Source organism: Neofelis nebulosa, chromosome 13 (assembly GCF_028018385.1).
Source record: "Neofelis nebulosa isolate mNeoNeb1 chromosome 13, mNeoNeb1.pri, whole genome shotgun sequence".
NCBI lineage: Eukaryota > Metazoa > Chordata > Mammalia > Carnivora > Felidae > Neofelis > Neofelis nebulosa.
The window spans coordinates 60,828,667-60,854,701 of NC_080794.1; the positions used below are offsets into that span (position 1 = coordinate 60,828,667).

Below are 26,035 nucleotides of genomic sequence, written 5' to 3' on the forward strand. Positions count from 1 at the left end.
CCATACCATTTCTTGAGCACCTACTAAGTGCCAGACAATATGTCGAACAGAATCTCTTTAACGATGCAGAAAGGATGCCAGCACTACGGGGACTGGTCTCTGCTTTTTTGCTCACAGAAGGAGCCCAGCACCTAGAGCAGGGGCTGGCACACAGGAGTCCTCAAAATAGATCGGCTAAACGGACCTATGAATGGTTTTATACTTTACTGAGGGCCGGAGAGGTTACATAACTTGTTCAGCTCGGAAGGCTGGTCAGAGACAACACAGCGTCTGTGCCCCCATCTGGCCGACACAGACTCTGAGCAACTTCTATCACACCTCCTTCATTTATTCACTCATCTACCCAGTAAATATTCCTCCCTTCTGACTGGGTGCAGGAGGAACAATAAGGACACCACAGTAGAAGCTGCTGAGGGCACTAGGAAGCAGGTGACAGAGACTATCAGTTAGGGAGGGCAGCTGTGTGCAGGCGTCGTGAACTCCCTGAATCCTCAAAACATCTCTCCGGTGGATGTGCTATGGGCCCATCGCAGAGATGAGAAAACTAAGGGCAGAGTGGTTAAGTAATGGGCCCAAGGTCCCCCAGCCTGGAAGAGGGGCACGGGCCTGGAATCTAAGCCGGCTGCTCTCCACCACCTCAGTCTACTGCAGCAACATCTCAAAAGTGCTCCTGTCCCTTCCCCTCCAGGGAGCCCCTCTGAGGGGGGGAGCCTCGCACGTGCACAGCGTCGCCTGCCAGGATGCACGGACATGACAGCAGAGCTCTGGAAGGTCACCCAGCGGAACACTGACCGGGGGTCATTCCAGGACCGGGAAGTTGGAACAGGCGAACATTGGTGATCTTTTTACTCTTCTGGATGGTGTGTTGTTTTTTTTAAGCAAATGGTAATGCTTCACTTGTGATAAGAAAAATAAAAAGAAATCGTTTCTTGAAAAGAAAAGAATGTTTTCAAAAGATAATTAATGGCAGAAGGAAAGGCCCAAAATATATAGTCGGGTTTAAAATGAAACAGAATTTGGGGCGCCTGGGTCACTCGGTGGGTTAAGCGTCTGACTCTTGCTCTCGGCTCAGGTCATGATCTCAGGGTTCATGAGACTGAGCCCTGTGTCAGGCTCTGTGCTAACAGTGTGGAGTCTGCTTGGGATTCTCTCTCTCTCCCTCTCTCTCTGACCCCTCCTTCCCACTCTCTCTCTCTCTCTCTCAAAATAAATAAATAAACTTTAAGAAAAAAGAAAAAAGAACAGAATTTTTGGGTGGGGGACGGATAAAATAGGTAATGGGTTTCACTTGTTGTGATAAGCCCGGGTGATGGATGGAATTGTTGAATCACTATATTGTACGCCTGAAGCTAAAATAATACTGTATGTTAACAATATTGGAATTGAAGATAAAATTAAATTTAAAAAAAACATTTTTTTTAAAAAGACTAGGAAGTTATTACTATATAAAATGATATACAAATATATACGTGAGTCGTATGGAATTTTTTAAAATAGCAAGTGAAATTGCTCTAGGAAACCCATTGACTTTGTTTAGAGAAATACCCTGACCTTCTCTCTTGGTGTGAAAGTTGAAGCTCCTTGCGCGGCCTGGATGGGCCAGTCTGAGAGCCGAACTGCCCCCTGGAAGCAGGCTGAGAGCGGGGCGGAGGAGGCCAAGCAGGGGCCGGGGGGGGGGGGGGGGGCTGGAACTCCCCACAGGAAACTCCCGGCGACCAGGCTCAAGATCAGGGACTGCCGGGCTGAGCTGCAACCTTGCTCTGTTACCCTGGGTACAAATCTGCCTCCAGCAGCTGCCTTGCCTGCGTGGAGCTCTGTCGGAAAGTCACGGGATGGGGCTACTACACTCTGCACGGGCAGGGCTAGAAGGGAGGGCCTCAGGAAAGAGATGGGGAATCCAGAGGAAACAGGACATCAGGGTGAGAGGTGACCAGGTTTCCCACGTGGAGGATGGGGGTCCGGGAAGGTCCCACGGCACATCATGGACAGGCTGAGCCCACAAGTCTGGGGCACTGAGGAACCCCCAGGAGGCAGATCAGTGGATCAGGCACATTTACATTAAAAAAAGTACTAAGATGTAGGGGCGCCTGGGTGGCTCAGTCGGTTAAGCATCCCACTCTTGATTGTGGCTCAGTCACAATCTCACAGTTGGGAGTTCGAGCCCCTCGTCAGGCTCTGGGCTATCAGTGTGGAGCCTGCATGAGATTCTCTCTCTCCTCCTCTCTCTGCTTCTCCCCTATGTGCTCTCTCTCTCAAAATAAACAAAGAAACATTTTTAAAAATACACTGAAATGTTAACTGTGATTTTCTCTGAGTGATAGGATAATAGGTAACGTTTATCTCCTCCTTTTACCTATTCTTTCCATTTTTTAAACAATAACCATGCTATTGCTCTTAAAATCATGGGAAAACACCCCCAGGCAGCGGTAGGCGCAGGACTAAGACTGGGTCTCCCTGCTCCCCGCCCCACCCCAGGCCCAGGGCCACCCCTCCCCACGGGAAACTCTTCAGGGCTGGCCCGCCTGCCTCTCCCCTCCCGCTCAGGGCCCCACGACTTACCTTCCTCACACCTGAAGTCAGGGAAGGCCACGTCCTGCAGGGGGATCTGCCGCAGAAAGTCTGGGTTCTGGCACCGCGGGTTCCCTGTCACAATCTTCCTCCTCCGCAGCCAGTCCCCCAGCCAGGCCAGCTGACAGTTGCAGTTGAAAGGGTTGGCCAGAAGGTTTCTGGAAGAGGCAGCCGTGTGACCAGCAACACACCCTCCGGGCTGGGTTTCCCTGCAATGCCCTGTCGCCCCACCACAGACTGGCCAGGCGGCCACCCGTGCTCTTTCCCAGACGACAAGCAGTTACCAAGATGTGGCATTCTGACGTGGTGGGACCCCACAGACCACCAGGGCCCGACACCCCCAGTGAGTCCTTTCAAGTAGCCGCCCTTGGGAGGGTGGGCGGACGGGCGCCGGGGCTCAGATGCCGGAGCCAGACTTACAGCGTGGAGAGGGCCTGCAGGGTGTCGAAGGCCCCAGGGGAGATGGTGGCGATCTGGTTGTCGTAGAGCGAGAGCAGGCGGACGTTGCGCAGGCCCGTGAAGCTGTCGTTGTGGATGCAGCTGATGCGGTTGTTCCTCAGCATCCTGGGGGGCGAGAGGGGGGAGCCCGTGCTGTGCCCGCAGCCACCCACCTGCCTGCGCCTTGCCCACGGGGGCCTCCCACAGATTCTCCTCCCGGGGCCCTCCCCTCCCCACGCTCCCCCTCAGGATGCTCTCCCATCCACCCTGCCTGCACAGCGCCCACACGGCCTGACCTCCGCCTGCACTCCCTGGGTGCCCAGGGCCTCCCCCGCCCCCAGGCCACGCTCCGCACCAACGCCGGGGACACTGGCCCAAAACCTAAACCCAGTCGTGTTCCTCTCCAGGCCGAAGCCCCAGTGGCTCCCAAACTACCCACGGAATAATGTTTACACTCTTTACTGTGATACGCGGGAGCCAACCCCAGACCAGCACCAGCCGCCTTCCTGGAGAGTGACATACCCTTGACTCCTCTGTCCTGCGGGCATGCGTAGGGGCCTGCCTCTCCATGCCCTTCCCTGGCTGTGGTGTCCTTCTAGAATGACCCCTTCCCTCATTTTTATCTGCTTAAGTCTGTGTTCACCCTCCAAAACCTGGCTCCATTCCCCTCCCCAACTAAAAACAAAACTAAGCTGGACACAGAATAGGCGATTCACTAGGAAATTACAATGGTTTATGAACACCGATAAAAAAAAAATGTTTAAACTTACTAGTAATCAAGTACATGTAAGCAATATTGAATCTTTGCCTGGCAAATTGCAGAATAACTAAAAATATAGTAATATATAAATATAGTAATATAGTAATATATAAATATAGTAATAGTATAGTATATAATATAGTATAGTAAATATAGTAATAGAGGGTCGGTATGGGTGAATGAGCATTTTCACACTTGGGCCGGCAGGAGAATGGTTTGGGGCCTTCCTGGAAGTGAGAGGCAGGCGGCAAAGGCCCTAAACGGGCCTCATGCTTTCATCCTGCTGCAAGGCTTCTTTTAGGAATTTATCAATAGGGAATAATCCTGGATGCACACAGAATTTCATGATAAAGATATTAATCACATTACTCATAATAAAAAATTAAAATAGCTTGAATTTCTGGGGTGCCTGGGCAGCTCAGTTAAGCATCCGACTCTTGATTTCGGCACAGATCATGATCTTACGGTTTGTGGGTTCGAGCCCCGCATCAGGCTCTGCGCTGAGGGCAGTGGAACCTACTTGGGATTCTCTCTCTCCCTCTCTCTCTGCCCCTCCCCTGCTCATGTGCACGCATGCAAACACATACACGGTCTCTCTCTCTCTCTCAAAAAAATAAACATTAAAAAATCAATAATATAGCCTGAATTTCCAGTAGTTATGTAATAGACAGTCCTTCAAAATGATGTTGTAAAAAAAATTTTAATGGTATGTAAAGGTGCTCACGTTGTGTTTAAGACAAAGCAGGTTACTAAATAAAATGGATTCTAGGACTCCGTTCAGAAATACCTACATGGAAGCACCCAGGTGTATGGGTGTGTGTGTGTGTGTGCATATGTGCAAGAAAATGTGTGGATACAGAAGACTGGAAAGTAGTTGATATGGACAATTAACAGCGTTTGTGTGGGCTGGAGGGGTTATGGCACTTCTCTTCCCGTGCCTGCGCTGTCACTCATGGGTTCTTACCGGCTCTGCCCCAGACCAGCCCTTTCCCTCTCCTCCAGCCCCATCCACACCTCCCTCAGAAAGAACCCACGTGACTGGCTGACTAGCCCACGACACCCTCATTCAAGGACTACCCGGCAAGTATAGAGAAGAATGAGGCAGCCCCATGTGAACAGCCTGGGAAAACAGTCCCACTAGATCCACGTGTGAAAGAAGTCAGTGGCAAAACACAGCACAAAGGGCATCCCCTTTCTGTAAACCAAACCAACCAAACAACAACAACAACAAACCCCAAACCCACAGGGAACCCCTCATATATTCATTTCCTTTACACAAATTCCATGATGTGTGCTCTGAAAACGGATGGATAGCCCTACAGCCGGTCTGGGATTTAAACCCAGCAGGGCGGTGTCTAGAGCTATGCTCCCCCCCCATAGCGGCCCTTGGCTGTTCAGATTCAAAAGAATTAAAATGAAATGAAATTCAAAATGTTGTGCCTCAACAGCGCTAGCCCCATGTCAACAGCCACACGTGGCTACTGACTAGACAGTGTAGACGTGGGACACTTCTGCCACTGTAGGAAGTCCAACTGGATAGCATGGTCTATTGCGCCCTTGAAAGGTCTATGTGGTCACGTGAAGAGCTAGTGCTGCCCGCGTGGAGGGGGGGGCTCTGCAGCACTTGTGGGGGGGGGTGCGGGTGACCCCAGGATCTACTGAGTCCCAAAGTCTGGTTAGCTCTGGCTGGGCTCTTGTTCATGGGATCCCAGAATCCCAGAGATAATGGGCCATCCCTCCTCCCCCTTCCACACTGGCTGAGTCACCTCAGCAATGTCCCCGCCTTGGGGCCACCCAGCCCTCCTGCCACTCCTGAACTAAACACACGTGCGGTGCTCTTGCAGCCTGGTGAGAGGGCAGTGAGGGGGAACCTCCAAAAGAGCCCACCCCCACCCGCCCCTTCACCAAGCATCGACCCCACACCCCAGGGAACAAGAAAGCAGGCCTCAGCACGGTTACCAACATCTGATTATTTGCCCCCTGCAGACCCTGGCTGTAGACCTCATACACCCTCAGCTGCCCCTCTCCTCCTGCCAGTCGGGGTCGGGAGGGGTGCCTCCCATCCTCTCTCCTGATGCAGACACCACACGCTAGCTTGCTTTTGCCTGTTGCAGTCTGGCCCTGCTCCCTGGCCTGCACACTCACAGCGTCCTCAAGCCATCCAGGCCTCGGAACATGCCGCTCCGGATGGACTCCAGCTGGTTGGCGGTCAGGTGCAGCTCGCTCACAGAGCCCGCACCCTCGAAGGCCCCATCTTCGATTTCGGACACCTTGTTGTTGCTCAGATTGCTGGACAGAGGGCGGCAGAAAGATTATGGAGTTGTGGACCCTCCCCCACCTTCCTGCACCCGCCCCCTGCAGGGGAGCTCTGCCCCCATGAAACTGCCCCCATACACAATATTTTCCTTCTCCCTCCCCAGCTAGAGTCCTGGCCACAACCTCCCCACCAATGGGTAACTCACATCTTCTTCAGATGAGTGAGTTTTTTAAATATCCCAGTGGCTTCCAGGATGGAAATCTCATTGTTGTTTAATCGTCTGTAAGAGGCAATGAAGAGAACTTACACATTCATAAATGACAGACATTAGAGTATCTTCCAAATTGAGAATATTTGGGACTCAAACAAAGGGGCTCCCAGAAGAATTTATCTGGCAAGGCAAACTGATCGCTTATCAAAGGAAGGGTGGATGATGGTGCTGGAAGGGGCGGTGAGTGGGGTACTTTTAACACTAAAAATGCCATGAAAACTTACATACATGAAGGACAGATATGTGTAGCTATTTGTGCACATAGGCATGTGCACAAATTTATGTTTTTAAAGAAAAAAAATAGAGTATGGCCTAAGATCCAACTTGATCTAATGGAATCACATCTCCTAGAAGAAGGCAAAAGCCTGGTTGAGAAAAGGCACCCCGGCTCAGGCTGACGACCTTCCCTGCACACCAGAGATTGTTGGAAGGGTCTGGAGGTGGTGAGTCAGAAGCAGAGGGGCTTCAGGGGTGGGGAGGTGCTTCCTGCTAAAGCCAGCCGCTGCCATGCTGGAGTCTCCAGCGGTCCCAAATAGAGCCGGACCGGGGGGAAGCCCAGTGTGGATCGAGGAGGGCTAGGAGGACTGGGGACCGGTGAGGATGTGCAGGGGCTGGGGGCCCTCACAGCTCGGCCGTGGACTGGGGGATGCGCTCAGGGATCTTGGTGAGCTTCAGGCTGGAGCACTCCACCAGGCTGGCCTCACAGCGGCACTTGTGGGGACAGACCACGTCGCTGTTGCACTCGCTGTTCAGCTGGTAATCCTCTGTGCCTACGGTGAGAGGGCAGGGGCGGGAGGCTGAGGGCCCCAGGGCAGGGTCTCCCTAGCCCCCTCAGCCTGCTGCCCCTGCCCACCAGCTGCCACCGCCCCAACCCCCTAGGTCCCCTGGACTCTCCTACCTGGAATGAAATACTGCTCTTTGGCTGGGGAGAGAAGCAGAAACACCATCAAGCTGGAATCTTCCAGGATGTGCAAGAGCCCAGGCCCCAGTCCCACTGCCCAGGTGCAGGCACCCCGGGAACAACACTGGGGTCCCAAATCAGGGCCCCAGAGCCCACCTGCCCAGTCCCCATGCAGAGAAGGCCTTGCCACAGAGCACAGATGTTCCTTGGCCAGGCTGATGCTGGGGTGGTACCACCCCCAAATGAACCTCTCGGGGAGCGCCCAAACCATGGCAACGCTCATATGCAATGGTACAAGACGGGGATGGGGCAGAGAGGCACCCGGTTCCTGACCAGGATCCAGGCTCAGAAGCTGACTCACACTGTCCCCAGCCAGTTTCTGCTGCCCCAGAGCCTGGAGGAGGCAGCTCTCTCCCTGAGGAGAGCTCCTAGGCTTCTCGAGTGTGAAAAGCAGTAGCATGAAAGCAAACTGACCTGGGAGCAGAGGAACCTGGGTCCTTGTGCGGGAGTCCTCCCTCAGGGACCTTCAGCCAGCCCTCCCCTTCCCTGAGCCCCAGTAAAGTGAGGGGTGGGGCTGACCAACCGTTCAGATCCAAGTCTATAGTCTCGGAACTACCCCCTCTGAGAGGGTCTCCGGTGGCCTAGGACGCCCCTGTTGGAGCCATCCAGAAAACACCACCAGGTCCCTGAGCAGACTGAAGACAGGCAGGCAGGTGGACAGACAGACAGGTGGGCAAGCGGGCAGCTACCTGAGCACCGGAACTTCTTGCTCTTGATCTGCCCAATGCGCTTGTTGGCGAGGCGCCGGGGGCTGGCACAGCGGGCCCCGCTCGTCTCAATGGGGTTGGTGCGCAGGAAGTCTGCCAGCCCCTTGAGGTTACAGTCGCAGACGAAAGGGTTCTGTGCCAGGTGCCTGTCCAAAGGGGGCAGAGTGGGGATCAGAGACAGGGTTGCAAACTTTCACTGACCTCTGCCTGGACAGGGCCTCACTGCCTCCGGGTGGCTCCAAGCCCAGGGCTGGGCCCCGGGGGAGATGCACCACCTGGGGCCACCCCCCGGGCACACCCATCAGCTGGAGAAGTCTTGCCAGGGTATCGCAGCAGGGAAGGATCTCTACAGGCTCTGGGTGTCCAGCTGTCCCTGCTACACACCCCACTTCAAGCCTCACTCTGTCCCCTGTCCATCTACCTACCTGTACCCACCCTGGGACATTTCACAGACACCAGTGGAGGCAAGAGTGACCTGGACACTGGCCAGATCACCCCATCGTTCCATGGGTGAGGGGACACAGCGGGTACCTGAACCCAGGACTGTCAGTGCCCAGAAGCCTTTGATGTGGGTCATCCCTTCCACGTGGCCTTGGACGACAGCAGCTTCTTTCCACAGCCTTTGTCAGGAAGGGGATGAGGCCAGGGGTGCGAGGCTGGGTCCTGCAGCTGGGGTGACGTGTGTCAAAGTGCCTGCTGCAGCCTCTCACTTACGGGAATCTCCGTTCCCAACCCAGGCCTTTGGGACTGCTTCCCCCTGACCATTTTACATGCCGTCTCTTGACACAAGGGAAAGTCAGAGAACATGGCCGGATAGCTACTTACTGAGAAGTCACTCTTACTCTCTTTCCAGGCTGCCTGTGTGACCAGCAGGGTAGGTGTGGGGAGGGGGCAGCTGATAGGTGATGCTGACTATAGCAATCTGGGTTCCTGTAAGCAACCACAGGGCTGGTTTTCCTGTTTGTGGGCCCTCACCACCCCCAAAAGGCTCAGACCAGCCACATCTGAACCACCCCAGCAGCCAGCTTGCTGACCTGCATCTGGGCCATCACAGCACTGGGCATGTCCTGTTTTCTAAACTGAGACAGCCAGGGAAGAATATTCTAGCACCTGCTCAGGCTACTGTACCTGAGAGCCAATGCTTCTGCACGGAAGTACAGGGAGACAGAGCAGGGGCCAGCTGAGAGGCCCATCTACTGCCACCACTTCAGGCCGTCCACTTCATGGCCTCAGCCCAGTGCCCTGATGGGCCAACGGGGCTCTGCAGGCAGAGACACAACTGCTGCCCAGGGTTTGCACCCAGCTCAGCTCAGACCTTGGCCACTCGCTCTCCTGTTCATCACCTCCTGGGCTCTGGATGAAGGTGGGATGCTTGGTTGGAGCCTTCTTGGCCCAGACGTCCCTGCCACTCCCCTGGGCACTGTCCCCGCTTGCCTGCCTGAGTCCAGGCTCCTGTCAGCATCACCAGGTGGGCCGGGCCTTCTGCATCTAGTTGCACATTTGTCTCCCTATTCAAACTGTCAATTTGCAGAGAAGACGTGTTTGCTGACTCCCCATGGCAGAGTTCATTGCTGATGGAAAATGTATTAGGAGTCGGGGCTTGCTCTGGGACCCTCCCGACCACCCAGCCACATCTGCCTATGCCTCACTGCCCGGCCTCTGCCTGAACTAATGGCTTCCCTTTATCACAATCTTGGTAGAAAACTGCTTAAAATCAATCCAATTATGTTATTCAGGCACACGTTAAAATGTTCCAGGGGTGCGGCATAGAATATATCCTTTTTAAGAACAGGTTATTTGTGTCAAAACCAATCTATAAAAACTTGAACCACCCACAGAGACAAGAGGCTCCAGTATTTGACACAAATTAGAGTTTTTAATAATTGCAAAGGGCAGGGAGCTGAGAAGGGAAATTGCTCAAGAAGAAGGAAAAAATACCAGCTTGGGAAAATATCATCATGTTAAAAGCACACCCAGAAATGTGCTGCATGTGTGGCCATGAACATTTGTCACAGTAGAAGGTGGAAGGGAAGACTGTATTCTCAGTGTCTTCCTTGGAATATGCACTCAAGAAGTCACAACTAAAAATCTTGCGGGAGAGATGCTCAGCATCATTAATCAAATTAAACCCACAATGAGCTACCACTCCACACCCACTATGGTGGCCATAATCAAAAAGACGAATGATACCAGCTATTGGCAAGGATGCAGACAAAATGGAACCCTTATAATACACTGCTGGTAGGAACATAAAATGGGGCTTATAGCCACTTAGGAAAACTGACAATTAAAAAAAATTTTTTTTAACATTTATTTTATTTTTGAGAGACAGAGCATGAGCAGGGGAGGGGCAGACAGAGGAGGAGACACAGAATCCGAAGCAGGCTCCAGGCTCTGAGCTGTCAGCACAGAGCCTAACGTGAGCCTCGAACCCACAAACTGTGAGATCGTGACCTGAGCCGAAGTTGGACGCTCAACCGACTGAGCCAGCCACGCGCCCAGAAAACTGACGATTTTTTAAAAGTTAAACACAGATTTCCTACGTGACCCAGAAATTCTAAGAGAAATTAAAACATTTGTCCACATAAAGATTTGCAAGCAAATATTCATAGCAGCCTTATTCATAACGATTCCAAAGTGGAAATCCAGATGTCCACCAACTAGAAAAGATAAACACAATGTGGTCTATCCATTCAATAGGAAATTACTTGGCAATAAATAAAAAGGAACAAAGTACTGATACATACTGCGACGTGGACGAACCTCAGACACACAATGCTGGGACACCTGGGTGGCTCAGTCAGTTGAGCATCCAACTTCAGCTCAGGTCACGATCTCATGGTTTGTGGGTTCGAGCCCCACATCGGGCTCTGTGCGGACAGCTCAGAGCCTGGAGCCTGCTTCAGATTCTGTGTCTTGCTCTCTCTCTGCCCCTCCCCTGCTCTGTCTCTGTCTCTGTCTCTGTCTCTGTCTCTGTCTCTCTCAATAATAAATAAACATTAAAAAAAAAAACCACCTCACAATGCTAAGTGAAAGAAGTCAGTCACAAGATGACACATCGTGATGATTCCATTTTTATGAAATGTTCAGAAAAAGCAAACTACAAAGACAGAAATTAGACGAGTGGCTGCCTGGGGATGAGCTGGCAATAGGGACTGACTGGAAAAGGGACACAAGAGATTTTGAGGGAGTGATGGAAATGTTCTAAAATTTGATTGTGGTGATAGCTGAATAATTGAAATATACTAAAAATCACTGAATTGTACACTTGGAACAGGTGGGTTTTATGGTATATAATTTATACCTCATGAAAGTATTTTAAGTTTCATTTATTTATTTTGAAAAAGAGCATTAGCAGGGGCAGGGGAAGGGCAGAGAGAGGGAGAGAGACACAGAATCCCCAAGCAGGCTCTGCGACATCAGCACACGGCCTGATGTGGGGACTGGAACCCACAAACTGTGAGATCATGACCTGAGCTGAAATCAAGAGTTGGACGTTTAACTGACTGAGCCACCCAGGCAAGCCTCATGAAAGCTGTTTAAAAAAAAAAAAACAACTTTGAAAAATCTCTTGGGGCAAGGAAAACTGCAGCAAAATCAGTATTGAGACACAAGGCACTGAGCCACAGATCTCGGGGCCACGGACAAATCAAGCAGGATGTGGGGAGTTGATATCAGGCCTGACACACGATTCAGTAAAGGGGTTTAACCATCCAAACCTGTATTGAGAATACCTGATTATACCTCAGATTTGTATTTCGTTTATTCTTATTCCAAACTATATTTGAGTTGTTAATATACATTAGTTGTTTATGAAAGTCCAGTTCTGTTTTACGGCCTTTAAATAATAAGGTCTATTCTTATGGAAAAAAGCACAATTGAGGGGAAAGTTAACTGCCTTCTCAGTGATGGTGAAAGAGATGCCTGAGACCAAATCCCTGCTCTACTAAGATGTTGTGTGACCTTGAGTGAGTCACATGACCTCCTGCCTCTGTTTCCTCATCAGTGAAGTCAGGGATGCTAGACCCTCCCTCCACAGGCCACTGTGAGTATTCAGTAAGAGAATACATGGAAAGAGCAGTGGCCTGGCATTCTGTGAGGGCTCGATAAACAGCAGTGACTGTTGTTTTCAGTGTCACCACTATTTCGATCTCACCTGTGGGAAGACTTCCTGTTCTAACATTCTGCTCCAGCTTTGTGCCCCACTACTGCCCTATGGGCAGTGGCCAAGATCTCAGGCATGCCATCTGGCAGGCACTCTCTGAAATCCAGTCAGGGAAGTGGACACAGACAGAAACCATCCCCAGGGAGCGCAATCCATTTGATTTGTTCACTCTCTTTCCACCTTGAGAGGGTGACAGTTCCTTGCATGAGACCCTCAGTCCCATTCCCCATCCTCAAGTCTTTCCTGTGTGGGGGTCCCCGACCTTGAAATCTCCTGAGTGCATTTCTCTCGGACATCCCGCCAGCTGCATAAAATAATCCACCTTGCCGATGTCTCCCTGTAACTTTGAATTTCATGTATTTGGCAAGATTTCCCCATAGTGTTCTATCCCCTTCTCCTTGGCTGTAAGAAAATTAATTAGCAGGTGTGGGCTGCAGGTGGGCACATGGGCTTTAACAAGTTTGTCTTTGCGGCTAATGTCCCTGCTGATGAGCGTGGTTCCCGGGGAGTAAGAGCTGTGCTTTTTCTTTGACCTGTGTCAATGTATGCTGGTGCTCCGTGCACGTATTATCTGATGGAGACCACTGTCCAGCGGATAAATAATGGCAGGATGACAGTGACAACAAGGGCCATGGCGATAGTAACACGGGCCATGGCGATAGTAACAGTAAATGTCCATTAAGCACTCAGCTCTGGACCCACAGGTCGGCTCATCAAGTCACACTGCAGGTAAGGATTCCTTTTTCAAGCATAACCACAACACCATTATCAAATGAAGAAGGAATGTTAGAAATCCAGTATCACCATTTCAGGATCCCTAATGAACGAATGGGTCCAGGCACTGAAATGAGCAGCTGTGTTTATTACACAAAGAGAGCTGACCAGATATCATATGACTCCCAATGGAAGTACACAGTTCTGTGGAGTCATCCTGCCTAAAGAAGAAAAAAAAAATCCAAACCTGACCAAGCTCCTGGATAGAATTTTCTATCTGCAGGACACAGGACAGAGGGGAATGTGAAGCTACATCACAGGGAATGTAATCTCCCAGCAACGCGCAGACCATGGGGAGCTCTATGGATGCAATAACACAATGCCTTCGACTAACATAGCACAAGGAACAAGGCCATGGAGAGGACACCTAGAGGCTAAAAACAACTTAGTGACACATCAGCCAGTGTCAGCCAGTTGTACCATCTAGGCCTTATTTAGCTCCGGATTCAGACAAGTTATTTTAAAAACTGTATGATATGTATGAGACGCTTAATTTAAACACTAATTCGATATCTGATGATATCAAAGAAGTGTTAAATTTTTAGATATAATAACAGTGTTGTGGTTGCGTTTTCAAAGAATCTTTGCCTTTTATACATATGTATGAAGTCTGTATAGATGATGAGTGATGCTGGGGTTTACTTCCAGATAGTCTGGGAGGTAGGAAGAGGGGATATTATGAAACAAGACTGGCCACGAGTTAGAGCTGGGCGATGAGTTCTAGGAGGCTCACTATTCTGCTTTGAATATGTTTATAATTTCCTTCAGTAAAAGATTAAAATAAATGCCTAGGGTTGTTCCTCTCTAATTTTTAATTTATAGCCATCATTGCTATTGCCATATTTCATCTGGTTTAAGATATTATCAGTTGCAAGATGCTCTGTTATTTTATGTATTAGCAGAAAAGAACAAAATCCTGCCAATTAGGGGCACCTGGGTGGCTCAGTCGGTTAAGCGTCTGACTTCAGCTCGGGTCATGATCTCACAGTTTGTGAGTTCGAGCCCTGCATCAGGCTCTGTGCTAACAGCTCAGAGCCTGGAGCCTGCTTCGGATTCTGTGTCTCCTCCTCTCTCTGCCCCTCCCATACTCATGCTCTGTCTCTCTCTGTCTTTCAATAATGAATGAACGTTAAAAAAAAAATTCTGTCAATTAAATGACATGCCATTGATTGTAATATTCATCCCAGCTTAGAGCTGTTAAGGTAGAAACAACGGATGTCTTAGAATTGATATTATTATTATTAATTACAGCCAGCATTTAAGGAGCATTTACAATGAACTAAGTTCTGTACAAACATCCCCTTTTATCTCATAACAACCCCTGAAGAAAACAGTATCCTCATTTTATGAATGAGTGAGCTGAAGCCCAGAGAAGCTAAATTAAGTTGCCTAGAGTCACACAGCTAATAAGAGGCATAGCTGGGATTTGGACCCAGGACTATCCAATCCCAAATCTGTGCTCTTTCCTCTGTGAGAGGCCATCCTTGTGAGCAAAAGGCACAGGGCAAGACAGCTGCCTGTCCCTGGGGGACTGTCGCCTCCCCCTAAGTCTTCCTGCAGGTGCAGGGACCGAGGGGAGGAGGGCAAGAGGGCACTCACAGGGTCTGGATGGCCCGCAGGGAGGTGAAGGTGCCCTTGGCGAGACTCTGGATCTTGTTGTCATACAGGGAGAGGAGCGAGAGGTTCTGCAGATCCTGGAAGGCATCGGGCCGGACACAGTTGATCTTGTTGGCGTTCAAGAGCCTGTGGGCAGACCAGGGCCAGCTGGTGAGGGGAGAGGCGCGGATCCCGCTGCATCAACACGCCCTGGGCACCTCCCGGCACGAAGCATGCATTGTCTTGGGGAGAAGAGCACGGGAGCAGGTGCAGGGGGTCTGGCCCTCTGCATGTCTACTCCCTACAGGAAGCCGAGAAGTCCAACTGCCCTCTCTAAGCGAGGGATCATCCTGTTCCACTGCTCCTCTCCCTTTCAAGCAACTGCTACAAGTGCTCATGGGGTTCTTGGGAAGCAAAGAGCACAGTGGTCAGGCCTCCTCCCAAAGACATTTTGGGGGCTCCCCTCCTTTCCAGAGTCTGCCGGGTTTCCAAGTATCTGAGATGGAGCATTTAGGTTCCGTGCCTCTCAGATTCTGGGAGAGAACCCTTGCCTGAACTCTCATGGTTGAAGGAGGCTGAGCTGTGTCTGGATGTCCCCTTGCAGGAGTCAAGTCTGTCCCCAGCCATGCTGACCTCCTTGGGAACACAGGCTGCATCGCGGGAGCCTCTCAGCTCAGGCGTCCTGTGATCGGCTCTGAACCTGACCCCCCCTCCCTCTCTGGCCTTGCCAGAGTCCCAGAGACCCCCATGGCACCCCCAGCTCTGCCGTCATCCAAGCTCCTTGCCCCAACGAGTCCCACACCCCAAAGAGGCTGACAAGGCTACTCTGAGAAGCCAGAGGAATACTAGCCCCCTCCCTGGGCGCCACCCAAGGACACCTGCAGATGGGTCCTTACAGGAGCTGTAGGGTGTACAGGCCTCCAAACACACCCCGGGGGAGGTCTGTGATCTTGTTCCCATACAGGACCCTGGAGACAAAAGGCAGCAGAAAGAGAGAGAGTAAGAGGACAGCCCACCAGGAGGGACAGGGCTCTGCCAGTCACACCCACACAACGGCACCACTGCTAAGCCATTCACAGGGCACAGCGTGGTGGTGTCAGTTTGTTGTAACAAGTTGCCAGCAGGTGGCAGTAAGGTGTGTTCCTAAAGGGTTCCCCATTTGTAGTTTGCAAAAGGTACCCTATGGGCTAGAGGCAGCAGTGATCCCCCGCTACTGTAGGAGCAGCCCCCCGATAACCCGCTCTCTGCCTCACACATGGAACCCCCAGAAGCCTGCAAAGGGGCCCTCTGGGGAACTTCATGGGAAATTAACCCGGCCCTGGATCTAAAAGTTTCAAGGAGGAGAAAAATCCCATGAGCAGGATAATTAACATATTTTCAGAGGATTATAGGAAAAAGAACAGGAAGGCCAGACGGCACGTGTGGAATGAGCTCTGACGTCAAGCAACAGAAAACACCCCAGAAAGAAAGAGATCAGTTTAGCCGAGCTGAGATCTGGGCGGTGGGGTGCGAGTGGGTGTCATACCTGAGTTCTCTGCGTTGAGCAGGAATTCTGGTGTATGATACAAAAAAAAGCAAAGGTTCAAAAAAGCCATGCAGGCAAGAATGGGTTGGGGCAGAGGACGAAGTACCAACGGGGCTTGGGAACTTGCCCAATATCACAAGCAGCCCCCATAAGCCACCCCTGTAAACAATTCAGTCTGAGTAAAAACAGTATATGTGGTCTCTTCATACACGGCTTCAAGATCCTTCCTGAAGGAGGGCATGGCAGAAGCAAAGGCCCTACGGTGGGGTCCAGGTTGCCCCTCCCCCTGGGGGGGGGGTTCAGTGTGGCTCAGGGGAAACAAATGGAATAATAGCTTGGATTTTACCCAGCCAGCACCAGGAAGCCTCTGAGACATGATCAGATTTGCATTTGGAAAGATCCCTCAATATGCTCGGTGGAGAACAGAGTGGAGGGGACAGGGGCTGAAGCAGGGAGACAAGGTCAGGGTCTGCCAAGATGGATGCTATCAATGAGGTCCGTTAACATGACATCAGCACAAAAGTTCCCAGATGGTGGGGAGATGGCTTTGACCAGGTACCCACGAGCAACAGGAACCTACTTAAATGTTATTGCATTTTGGCAGGTCACCTTCAGATTCTGATCTCCTCGGCCAACAATAGAGACTCATCACCAGGCCGTCAGGTACAGCTATGTAGTTTGTATACTGCACAATTTACAGGGTGCCATTCACAAACAGTCCCACCCACTAGCTCAGACTCTACTCCAAGAGAATAAGGCTCACAGAGAGGCACTGAACTGGCAGCCTCACGCACTCCCCAAGGGGGAGTTCCATCCTATCTCACTTCTCAGGCCCCTAATCTATACAAGGCATGTGTCCATTGCTGCCAAGGACAAGCAGAAACACTAACTCTTAAGAGTAACAAAAGGCCCCTACCAATGGGGAACTCGCTCAGCTACAGTGCATTCTCTGCATAGACCTCCGACAGCAAGAGACTTGGTGAACTTGGGGTACAAGCAAGGGCACCGGGAAAAGGAGAGATGAAGTAACATTTTTGAAGCTGCATGACATTTTGTAGATTGATGGACCCCCCCTCCCCACCTTCACCCCCCCATCCCTCCCCCCCCCCCCACACACAATAAACCCTCCAGGGAAGGAAAATGGACAGAAGTGGAGGAAAACGCTTTTTTCACATCACCCACCGCAACCTGGGATCAGAGCACATTTGGGAGGAAAGATACAAGGTGTGACCGTCACAACTGGAGCTGAGAGTGGCTGCCCTTACATGTGAGCTGGGGAAGTTTAGGAGCATAGAGTGCTGGGCCTCTGTGGGGAGGGGGGGCCAACAGGAAGCCTGGGCCAAATCAGAAGACTGTAGCAAAGGATGCTGGGAAAATCCCCTTCATGGCAGGAAGAGCATCAGAGTTGCCAGGGGCAACAGCTCTGCCTGGCTTTTCCAGGCACTCAGCCCTGGATTCCCTCCACCCCTTCCCAGTTGCAGAGCGTCCACCAGAGAGGAAGGGGGAGCTGGGCACAGCATCCCCTTCCAGGGCCCATCAGAGTGGCCACAGCACAGGGGCGGGGGGCTCCCTGGACCCTGGCAGACTTGCACTGCTACTCACAGCGAGTTCAGGGAGCGGAGGCCCTGGAAGGCATCGGGAGCGATCTCTGCAATCTGGTTGTTGCTCAGGTCTCTGCAAAGTGCGCAGGAGGGAAGATGGCTGAATCCCGCGGTGGCCACCAAGCCCCTCCTCCCGCTTGGCCCCTCCTCCCAGATGCCATGGGAGGGCAGACATTTCTTTGACGTTAGGAAAATGAGGGGCCAGTTCTCCCATCCACCTGAAATGCCCCGGCCACTATTTCCCCGTGCCGTGAGAGAGTCATGCTCGGGCCAGGAAGTCCAGCCTTGGTCTCCTTTCTTGATAAAGCTTTACCCCACATCCCAGTTTCCCCTACACCCCCTCTCATGTCCTAGTAGTGCCCCTGCTGAAATAGGAGGGTGACAGTCAGCTCTGGTCATGTGCCAGACTCAGGCTCAACACCCCATTTAGGCCTCATGATAACCCTATGACGGGGTCACAGCCACCATCCACATGTCAGAGATGACCTGGGCAGGTAGAGTCAAGACCTGCCCCGTGTCTGTGGCTGCCTGCTCCAGGCTTTTCCTCCTGCCCCAAGCTGACCCCCAGGAAGCAGCGCGAGGTACTCACATCCTCCGCAGTTTTCTGTAGGGAGAGAAGGCTCCGGGAGGGATGGACTTGATCCCATTGAGCTCCAGGCGGCTGCAGAGAGAGAACACAGGAAGCCCAGGGTCGGGTTACCCCAGTCCTGACTGTTGTCTGCTGGGATCGCCTGCCCAAACAGGGCCCTTTGCCCCTGTTCCCATCCTCCGTCTGGAGTAGATGGGCTGGCACAAACAGGGGAAAGGTACACTGCTGTATTGGAGCCCATTATCTCAGGCTTTGGTGGCTGCAAGGGGCCCATAAATCAGGCTAATACTAAGAAACCGACTGCAGTGGACTCAGCTGGGCTGGACAATGGACCACAGAGAGTCACCCCTTCCCCAGCCCTCTAGAGCTGTCCAGCTTTGGGCAAAGGGCTCAGCCCAGCTGAGGCTAACTGTATCTCCTCCATTTGTACAGAGGGGCCTCAGGCAAGCCCTGCAGTAGAGCCCTGCTCCGTCTCCTCCCTGGACCGCCAGAGCCGGGCCGGCCCGAGCACCTGTGCCCCAGCACCCTCCCTGCCCTGTACTCACATCTCTGTCATGCTCTCAGGCAGGTTGGCGGGGATGGCGGTGAGGCCTTTGCCACGACAGTCCACAATGCCATTGCTGCAGGTGCACATGGCCGGGCAGGAGCCGGAGGACAGGGTGCAGGAAGGCACTCGGCCCGCTTCTCCTTGGCCTGAGGGAGCAGTGGGCTGTGATCTGGGGGTGTCCCATGTCAACACCTCCCACCCCAGATACAGCATTATTATACAGAGCACATGTGTCTTTCTGACTGAGGATGAACCAGAGGAGATCACCAGGGACTACCATGTGACTCTGTGGGTGCCTGGCACATGGCAGGTACTTGCTAGATGTTTGCTGAACTTGAATCTGGATCTAACTGTGCTGCATGAGAGTGTGATTCACGCGCTAGGAAATCCTGGCCTAAATTCCGAAGCTCCAGGTTCTAGTCCACGTCACTCAACACTTTGAGTCTCCTCATTGGTCACCAGAGAATGACAAGGACTATGTCCATGGGGCACTCGCTCTGTGCCACATGCAACGATGTTAACACGCGTGGTAACTCATTTAATGCTACTGCTGAACCCATGAGGAGTGTGATGTTATTGTGGCCATTTTACAGGTGGGAAAACTGAGCCCTTGATAGGTATTAGTTTGTGGAAAATCACACAGCTGATAGGTGGTAAAACCAGGATAAAGCCTACTGACTGGTATAAATTTTCTAAATTGAAGTACGACATTTAAAGTGCATCATCTTAAGTGGAGATCCGGCTGAATTTCCACTTATGGATACACCCACAGAACCGTCCCCAGACATAGAACATTTCTGTCATCTAAGAAGGTTCCCCATGCCCCTTGTCCAAGTTACCACTATTCTGAGACCTGTCTCCAAAGATCTGTTCTGCTTATTTGTGGACTTGACATAAATGAAATCAGAGAGCAGGTCCTCTTTGTGTCCGGTTTCTTTCGCTCAATATAAAATCTGTGAGATTTGCCCATGTGGTTGTGCGTATCCATGGTTTGTTCCTTGTCACTGATGAGCAGTATTCTATTACATGGATATATCATAATTAGTTAATCCATTCTCTTGCTGGTGGACATTTGGGTTGTCTCCAACTCTGGGCTATTATGAAAAGAAGCTGTCTTGAATATTCTTGGACATGTTTTTGTGATGGGTGAGAACAGGAGATAAGGGATGGGGCAGGAGGGGGAGATGGATGGGGGCAGGAGGGATGGATGGGAATAGGAGATAATGGGTAAGGACCGGAGATGTGAGTGGTCCAGGCAGTGGTGGATAAGGACAGTAGGTGATGAGTAGAAAAAGGAAGTGATGAGCAAAGAGAGGTCATGGGTGGGCTAGACGTTAGTGCATGGTGACAGGAGGTAATGGGAGGGAATGAGATGTGGGGGGAGGGAATGAGATGTGGGGGGAGGGAATGAGATGTGGGGGGAGGGAATGAGATGTGGGGGTAACGGGAGGCAGGTGATGGGCAGTCAAGGGCCTGCACCCACCTGAGCAGCTGAACTCACTCTTCTGGACCTCGGCTACATTGAGGCCACGCAGGCTGGCGGGGCCCGAGCACTGGGTGAAGAGCCCGATGGTTGGCCGCTGCCTCAGCCACTGGGAGAGCCAGGCCAGGTGGCAGTCACAGAACAGGTGGTTGGAGTGCAGGCGGCTACAGGGAGACAGGGCAGCTCACAACCCACCTCCCTGGGCCCCCAGCCCCCAGCCGAACAGCAGGAACACCGATGGGGATTACCTGCAGCGGGGGGACACCTCCTCTGGCTGCTGCCCCTCCCCGCCCCCCAGCTCTCTCAGGGGCAGCTGCTGGCTGCAGTGTGACCAGCCAACAATTCATCTCACTGAGCTCACACAGACCCACTGCCCAGAATCGCATACCTCATTCTCAAACACAAAAACAAAGCACTTGTTCTCCAAGTTGAAACCAAATATAAGACATTCAACATCCTTCCATTTTAGCTCACTTCCCTCCCAGCCTGGGATGGCTCTGACACTCCCAGCCTGGGATGACCACTGAAAATGCAGAGAAGGAGCCCTTTCTCCTGCCTGTGGAAGCCTTTGCCCCCTTCCCCACCACCCGGGGCCCCAGCCTGTGCTCGCCCGCCAGGCTCTAGGCTGCCCCTGAGCTGACTCACAAGGTCCGCAGCTTGGGCATGTGGTTGAAGCTGGACACGGGGATGGTGGTGATGTTGTTGTTGTTCAGGGTCCTGACCAGGGGAAAGCAGAGTCAGTCGGCATCTATGCAGCAGGAAGTTATGTGCGAAGGAGGGACAGGACTGCTCTCTGACAAGCACACAGACTCTCACACCCAGATCCACGGGCTGGACCCCGGAGGCTTTGCCCGCCAAAGAGCTTGTGACACGGAGCCACCCTCAGGGATAGCCCAGAGTGGGTCAGAGGCTAACAGGCAGCAGCCACGGACTCCAGGGAGAGGGAAAAGCTGCCCACAGGCTTAAGCCAGTTTGAAACCCCCAGGGTGGGGTTTCATAGAGGGAGACAGGGAGTCATTCCTGCTTCATGTGTCAGAAAGTCCTGGAAGACACAGACACTTCCCTGGGCTCCATGTGAGCAGGGTAAGCCTGGGTCACCCGCCGCAGGTACGATGCTGTGAGCATGTGCCCCACCCCCATCCTGGGTGGCGGGTCTAGGGCAGCAGAGAGCATGGCCTCTGCCCTGGGCCTAGCACTGCCCCCCGGGGTGTCCCGGGACACCTCCTGTGCTGCTCCTGGCCCAGCTCCAGCTGCCTGGGCCTCCGCTCCTGCGTTAGCAAGGCTCTGCGGCCTCTGCTGCCCTTCCCACGTTCTACTTACAGCACCTCCAGCCCCCGCAGAGCCCGGAAGGCCCCTTCCTCGATGCAGCTAATCTGGTTCTTGTCCAGCTGTCTGTGGAGCAAAGGAAAGTTGTACCGGAATGCATGTTGCCTAGAGCAGGGGTGTCTGTCCATGTGTTTTGATCAAACACTCATTAGTTAAACAAGAAAACAAAAAAAAAAAGAGGCCTGGCCCCACTCATTCAGTACACGTGCGTTCATCCAAATAGCAACTACAGTAAAACCTTGGATTGCGAGTAACTTGTTTTGTGAGTGTTCCGCAAGACGAGCAAACATTTCTGGTCAATTGTGATTTGGCAAACGAGCGATGTCTTGCAATACAAGCAGTACGTGACGGCTAACGCCATGTGATCGCAGCTGACCGACAGTTCTTGAAATTCGCTCTGATGTCCAAGCGCTTTGGATTACAAGCACGTTTCCCGAATGCATTTGTCACAAACCCAGGTTTTACCATACTTATAAAAGTTTCAATTCTTTCTGATTCAGTTAAAACAACACATCTACATAAAAGTTGTATTCCTTCACCTAAGTCGGCATAGGCTCTTGGGGAGCAGGCGTCTGTGCCCCCGCTGTGGAGACCACCTAGAGGGTGCTGGCAGCTAGAAAATGAGACAGCCTCTCCCTGGAGCAACGGCAGCCAGCGCTGGCAAACAGATTTCACCCTGAGTGCCAAGCGAGGCCGACTAGCCGTGGCCACCTGGAATGCTGCCTTTGGAATAAACCGGAGCTGTGACTTGGGTCCCCTGGGAAAGAATGCCATGCTCCGCTGTCTACTACAAACATGGGGTCAGGGAGCAAGACACAGGCCGGGCACCTGCCATCCCTGCTGCAGTCAGAGCTCAGGGAGGTGGGACGCCTGGACCAGAACAAATTTGAGTAGTAGGAATAAACCGTCACATTTATTTGTTTTTAAGATTTTCTTTTTTTTTTTTTTTTCAGTGTATTTATTTATTTTGTGAGAGAGTTCAAGCAGGGGAGGGGCAGAGAGAGGGGGACAGAGACAGAATCCCAAGCAGGATCTGCACGGTCAGCAAAGAGCCCAACGTGGGGCTTGAACCCACAAACCGTGAGATCATGACCTGAGCCGAAATCAAGCGTTGGACATTGAACCGACTGAGCCACCCAGGTGCCCCTAAACCATTACATTTAAATAGCACTTGACAGAGTGTATTTATTTCCATGTTTTGTTTAAACTTCAGAATAAGCCTGTGAGGTAAATGGGAGAAGTTAACTGACTTGTAACCACTTACACAATATGTACCTGGAAGAGAAGATTCAAACCCAGCTCTCTCAATCTGCTGAAGGGCAAGAGCATAGAGGCTGTGCCATTTAAATGGACCTCACCTAAGCACCCACAGTCCATGACACTCCCTTCTACCCAGTCCCCAAAGGCTGCCTGTTTCCTTCGACCCCAGATTGTTCCAGAAGACCATCAGTCATCTCAGAGCCCACACCAGCTCCTTGTCTGCCTGGACCACAGGGCTAGGGGAGATGCACAGGATGCTGCAGGGGTGGCCCTCCAGCCCCTCCACCCTTGTCCCTCCCAGGCCTAGACTCACAAATTTTTGAGGTCTGTAGCTCCACGAAAAGCTTTCCTGGGGATGGCCTGGATGGTGTTCTCACTCAGGTCCCTGAGAGGATAAAGCCAGAGGGAGAAAAACACGATCAGAGGAGACTTCTCCAGAGTGCCCTGATGAGTCAGGGAGGTCAGGATGGCCAGAGAGTGCTCCAGCACCCAAGACAGTGCTCAGTAAGGCAAGTGTTTGTTGAATGAATGAATGAATGAATGAATGAATGAATGAATGACAGAGCTGGAGAGAGGCTCCCTGCCCTGGAGGGAGCTTTGCCCCCAATCGCCTCCCGTCTCTGCAGGGAGGGGGTTGCAGCTGGAGAGACAAGCTTGGGGCGGCCGTGACCTACTCCTCTGCCAGATCCCAGGGAGGTCAGCTCAGCCCCCACGGCATCAGCCAGGGCTGTAAAGGAGCAAGCCAAGGAGGGCTTCTTAATAAGCCCACCGCCACCCTGGGGCCTGTGGTACACACGACTCACTCTCTGTTTTGCTGAGGAGGAACAAGGCTCGGGAGGAAGGCACCACTGGTAACCCAGCCAGCATGTGGCAGATTCAGGTCACGAAATCCAGGCCAGGTCTGACTCCAGATCCTGTGCTCAGAGCCTGCCATCAGCAGAGCCGACTCTAAGAGCCTGAACCCACACTGGAGTCTGGCCCCTGAACCTGCTTCTCGTACTGGGGGGGGGGCCACAGTGCTGCATCCCTGCCCTGCAACTTGGATGGCAGAGGTCACCAAGGACTTTGCCATTTCCCCATTATTAATGCCCTGATGGAGGGAGGCGGACTTGCAGGGACTCTGCAAATCCCCAGCCTCTGCAAGTTCCCAGACCAGCTTCTGGACACTTCCTCCAGCTCTGCTGGCAGATAGGGCCTCTGGCACCTGTCCACCAGCCTCTCCCTTCCTCTCTCAGCATCCTTACCAAAGACTTTTACAACATCCTTACTACTGCCTTTGCAGGGCAGTTTTTCCCTCACCACTGCAGTGGCATCAAACAGCCACTGTGTTCCAAGCATGTCCCCCAGGCCAGCATAGCCTAACATGTCACATACAGGAACCCACTTGACCTTGCACTAACCACGGGGAAAATACTATTACCATCCCCCTTTTCCAAAAGATAAAAAGGAGGCTTTGAAAAATTCAAGGGAACACAGCTGGTGAGTGATGGCTCCAGAATCTGAGCCCAGTCAGGCAAGGTCCCTCCCGGAGCCACCCCTCACACAGCTGCCCTAGGAGCAGGCACTGGAAGTGGGGGAATGGATGTCTTCCCCTATTTTGCAGAGGAGGGGCCTGAGCTCCAAGAAGTGAAGCAATCTGCCCAAGGTTAAACCAGGATGGGGACCCAGGTGGTTTACAGGAGAGCCCTGCATCAGATGTGCCCTCAGGGTCCACAACATGGGATCCAATGCTAGACAGCTCCACAGACCCCCAGCCCCCTCTGGGCCAGCCCCACAGGGCTTTGACCATATCCTTCCTTTCAGCCATTCACCCCACAGCCCTTATGGTTCACTGCCAGCCCCCGAGCACACAGTCCCTGGACTATGAGGGCCACCACCACTCCATCTGGGTTTTCCTGCTGAGAAAGTAAACAGAAGCGTGAGGGTAGAATGCATGGGCCCTTCAGATCCCAGCTCCCTGGCTGTGTATCTGTCAGTCAGCCCCTTTCCTGCCTGAGTTGCAGTGTCCTTGTGTGCAAAGTGTGGATATGAGCCTGGCAAGGACTGTCCCCACCAACCCTGTCCCCCTGCATAGAGTGTGAGCTCCCTCCCCTCCAAACCCCAGCCTCTCCTGTCCCCCAGCCCCCTAACTGGCCCCAGGCATCTGTGCTCTGGAGGGGCTTCGTCGCCATCAACACCTCCCATTCCCTGTTCTCTCTCCCCTTGAAGGAAGGCATCTCAAGCCTGTGGCACAGACACTTCTCTCCTCCAAAACTGCATACAATCCCCCATCACAGCTTGTGCTCCGCTTCACCATAACTGGTTGTCTCCATCCCTCCATGCAGCCGTTGTTTCGTCCACATCCACCTGCCGGCAGGTGGCAGTGGGTCTGGGGTGACGCTTGGGTCCACCTTCCTCTCCTTCCCCCACCCCACGTGCCAGTCTTCCCTCTTCCCAGAGTCTTTGATCTCAGTTGTCAGTGCGCATCTCTGGCCCCCGTTTCGTCTGTGTTCCTGGAGACATTCTCTGTGCCCCACTGACTTAAGCTGCCCCAGAACTGCCCCTGGCCTCCCCATCCATGCTACCCGCCCCACTTTCCCCTTTCTCGGCAATTCCCCCCGGCCCCTCCATCTTGAGAGGAGAGGGGAGCACTTCAGCCTTTACTCATCTGCCTAATCCTATTATCACCTCTTCCTTGCCTACATAGCTCTGTCCCCTGCCCAGTTCCTGTTATGCAAGTAATTGCTGCACATAATAGAGTGCAGGTGATACACCCTGTGACCTTGATCTCTACCTCTTCTTAGGTAGACGCTGACACCGGGCAGCATAGTAAACAAAAGAATTGGGAGCAAGGGCTGTACAGGCCACACAAGTAAACAAAAGACTGCCAGCGCTCAGGGGGTCACAGTCACACGACTTCTCTCTCATCACTCTCTCTGGGAGAAGCCAGCCACCACGTCAAGGACACTCAAGCAGCTCTCCAGAGAGTCCCACATGGGGAGGAACGGAGGCCTCCTGCCAATAGCCAGCACCGGCTGCCAGCAACGTCAGTCAGTCATCAAGGAAACAGATTCTCCGGCCTCAGTCACTTCCCGACTCTGCATCCGGCTACGGTCCACACGCTGCCCTCAGGATTCAGACACTGAAATCCCACCGCCCAATGTGCCGGTGTTAGGAAGTGGGGCCTTCGGGAGTGCTTAGGTCATGAAGGTGGAGCCCTGGTGAGTG

At 52.5% G+C, this 26,035-nt stretch overlaps 1 protein-coding gene across 2 annotated transcripts in view; it reads right to left on the bottom strand.

Moving 5' to 3' along the window:
- Positions 1-26,035, bottom strand: part of SLIT1 (slit guidance ligand 1) — a 180,979-nt gene that overhangs the window by 30,982 nt on the left and 123,962 nt on the right. For both annotated transcript variants that reach the window (XM_058697335.1, XM_058697334.1), the window contains exons 5-20: positions 23,142-23,213; positions 21,563-21,634; positions 20,888-20,959; positions 20,243-20,406; positions 18,758-18,905; positions 18,213-18,284; positions 17,625-17,696; positions 15,394-15,465; positions 14,501-14,644; positions 7,945-8,108; positions 7,193-7,216; positions 6,920-7,064; positions 6,229-6,303; positions 5,912-6,055; positions 2,989-3,132; positions 2,560-2,726 (exon numbers count right to left, since the gene is read on the bottom strand). In XM_058697335.1, the coding sequence (XP_058553318.1) occupies positions 2,560-2,726; positions 2,989-3,132; positions 5,912-6,055; positions 6,229-6,303; positions 6,920-7,064; positions 7,193-7,216; positions 7,945-8,108; positions 14,501-14,644; positions 15,394-15,465; positions 17,625-17,696; positions 18,213-18,284; positions 18,758-18,905; positions 20,243-20,406; positions 20,888-20,959; positions 21,563-21,634; positions 23,142-23,213 (1,751 nt within the window). The remainder of the gene's footprint in view (positions 1-2,559; positions 2,727-2,988; positions 3,133-5,911; positions 6,056-6,228; positions 6,304-6,919; positions 7,065-7,192; positions 7,217-7,944; positions 8,109-14,500; positions 14,645-15,393; positions 15,466-17,624; positions 17,697-18,212; positions 18,285-18,757; positions 18,906-20,242; positions 20,407-20,887; positions 20,960-21,562; positions 21,635-23,141; positions 23,214-26,035) is intronic.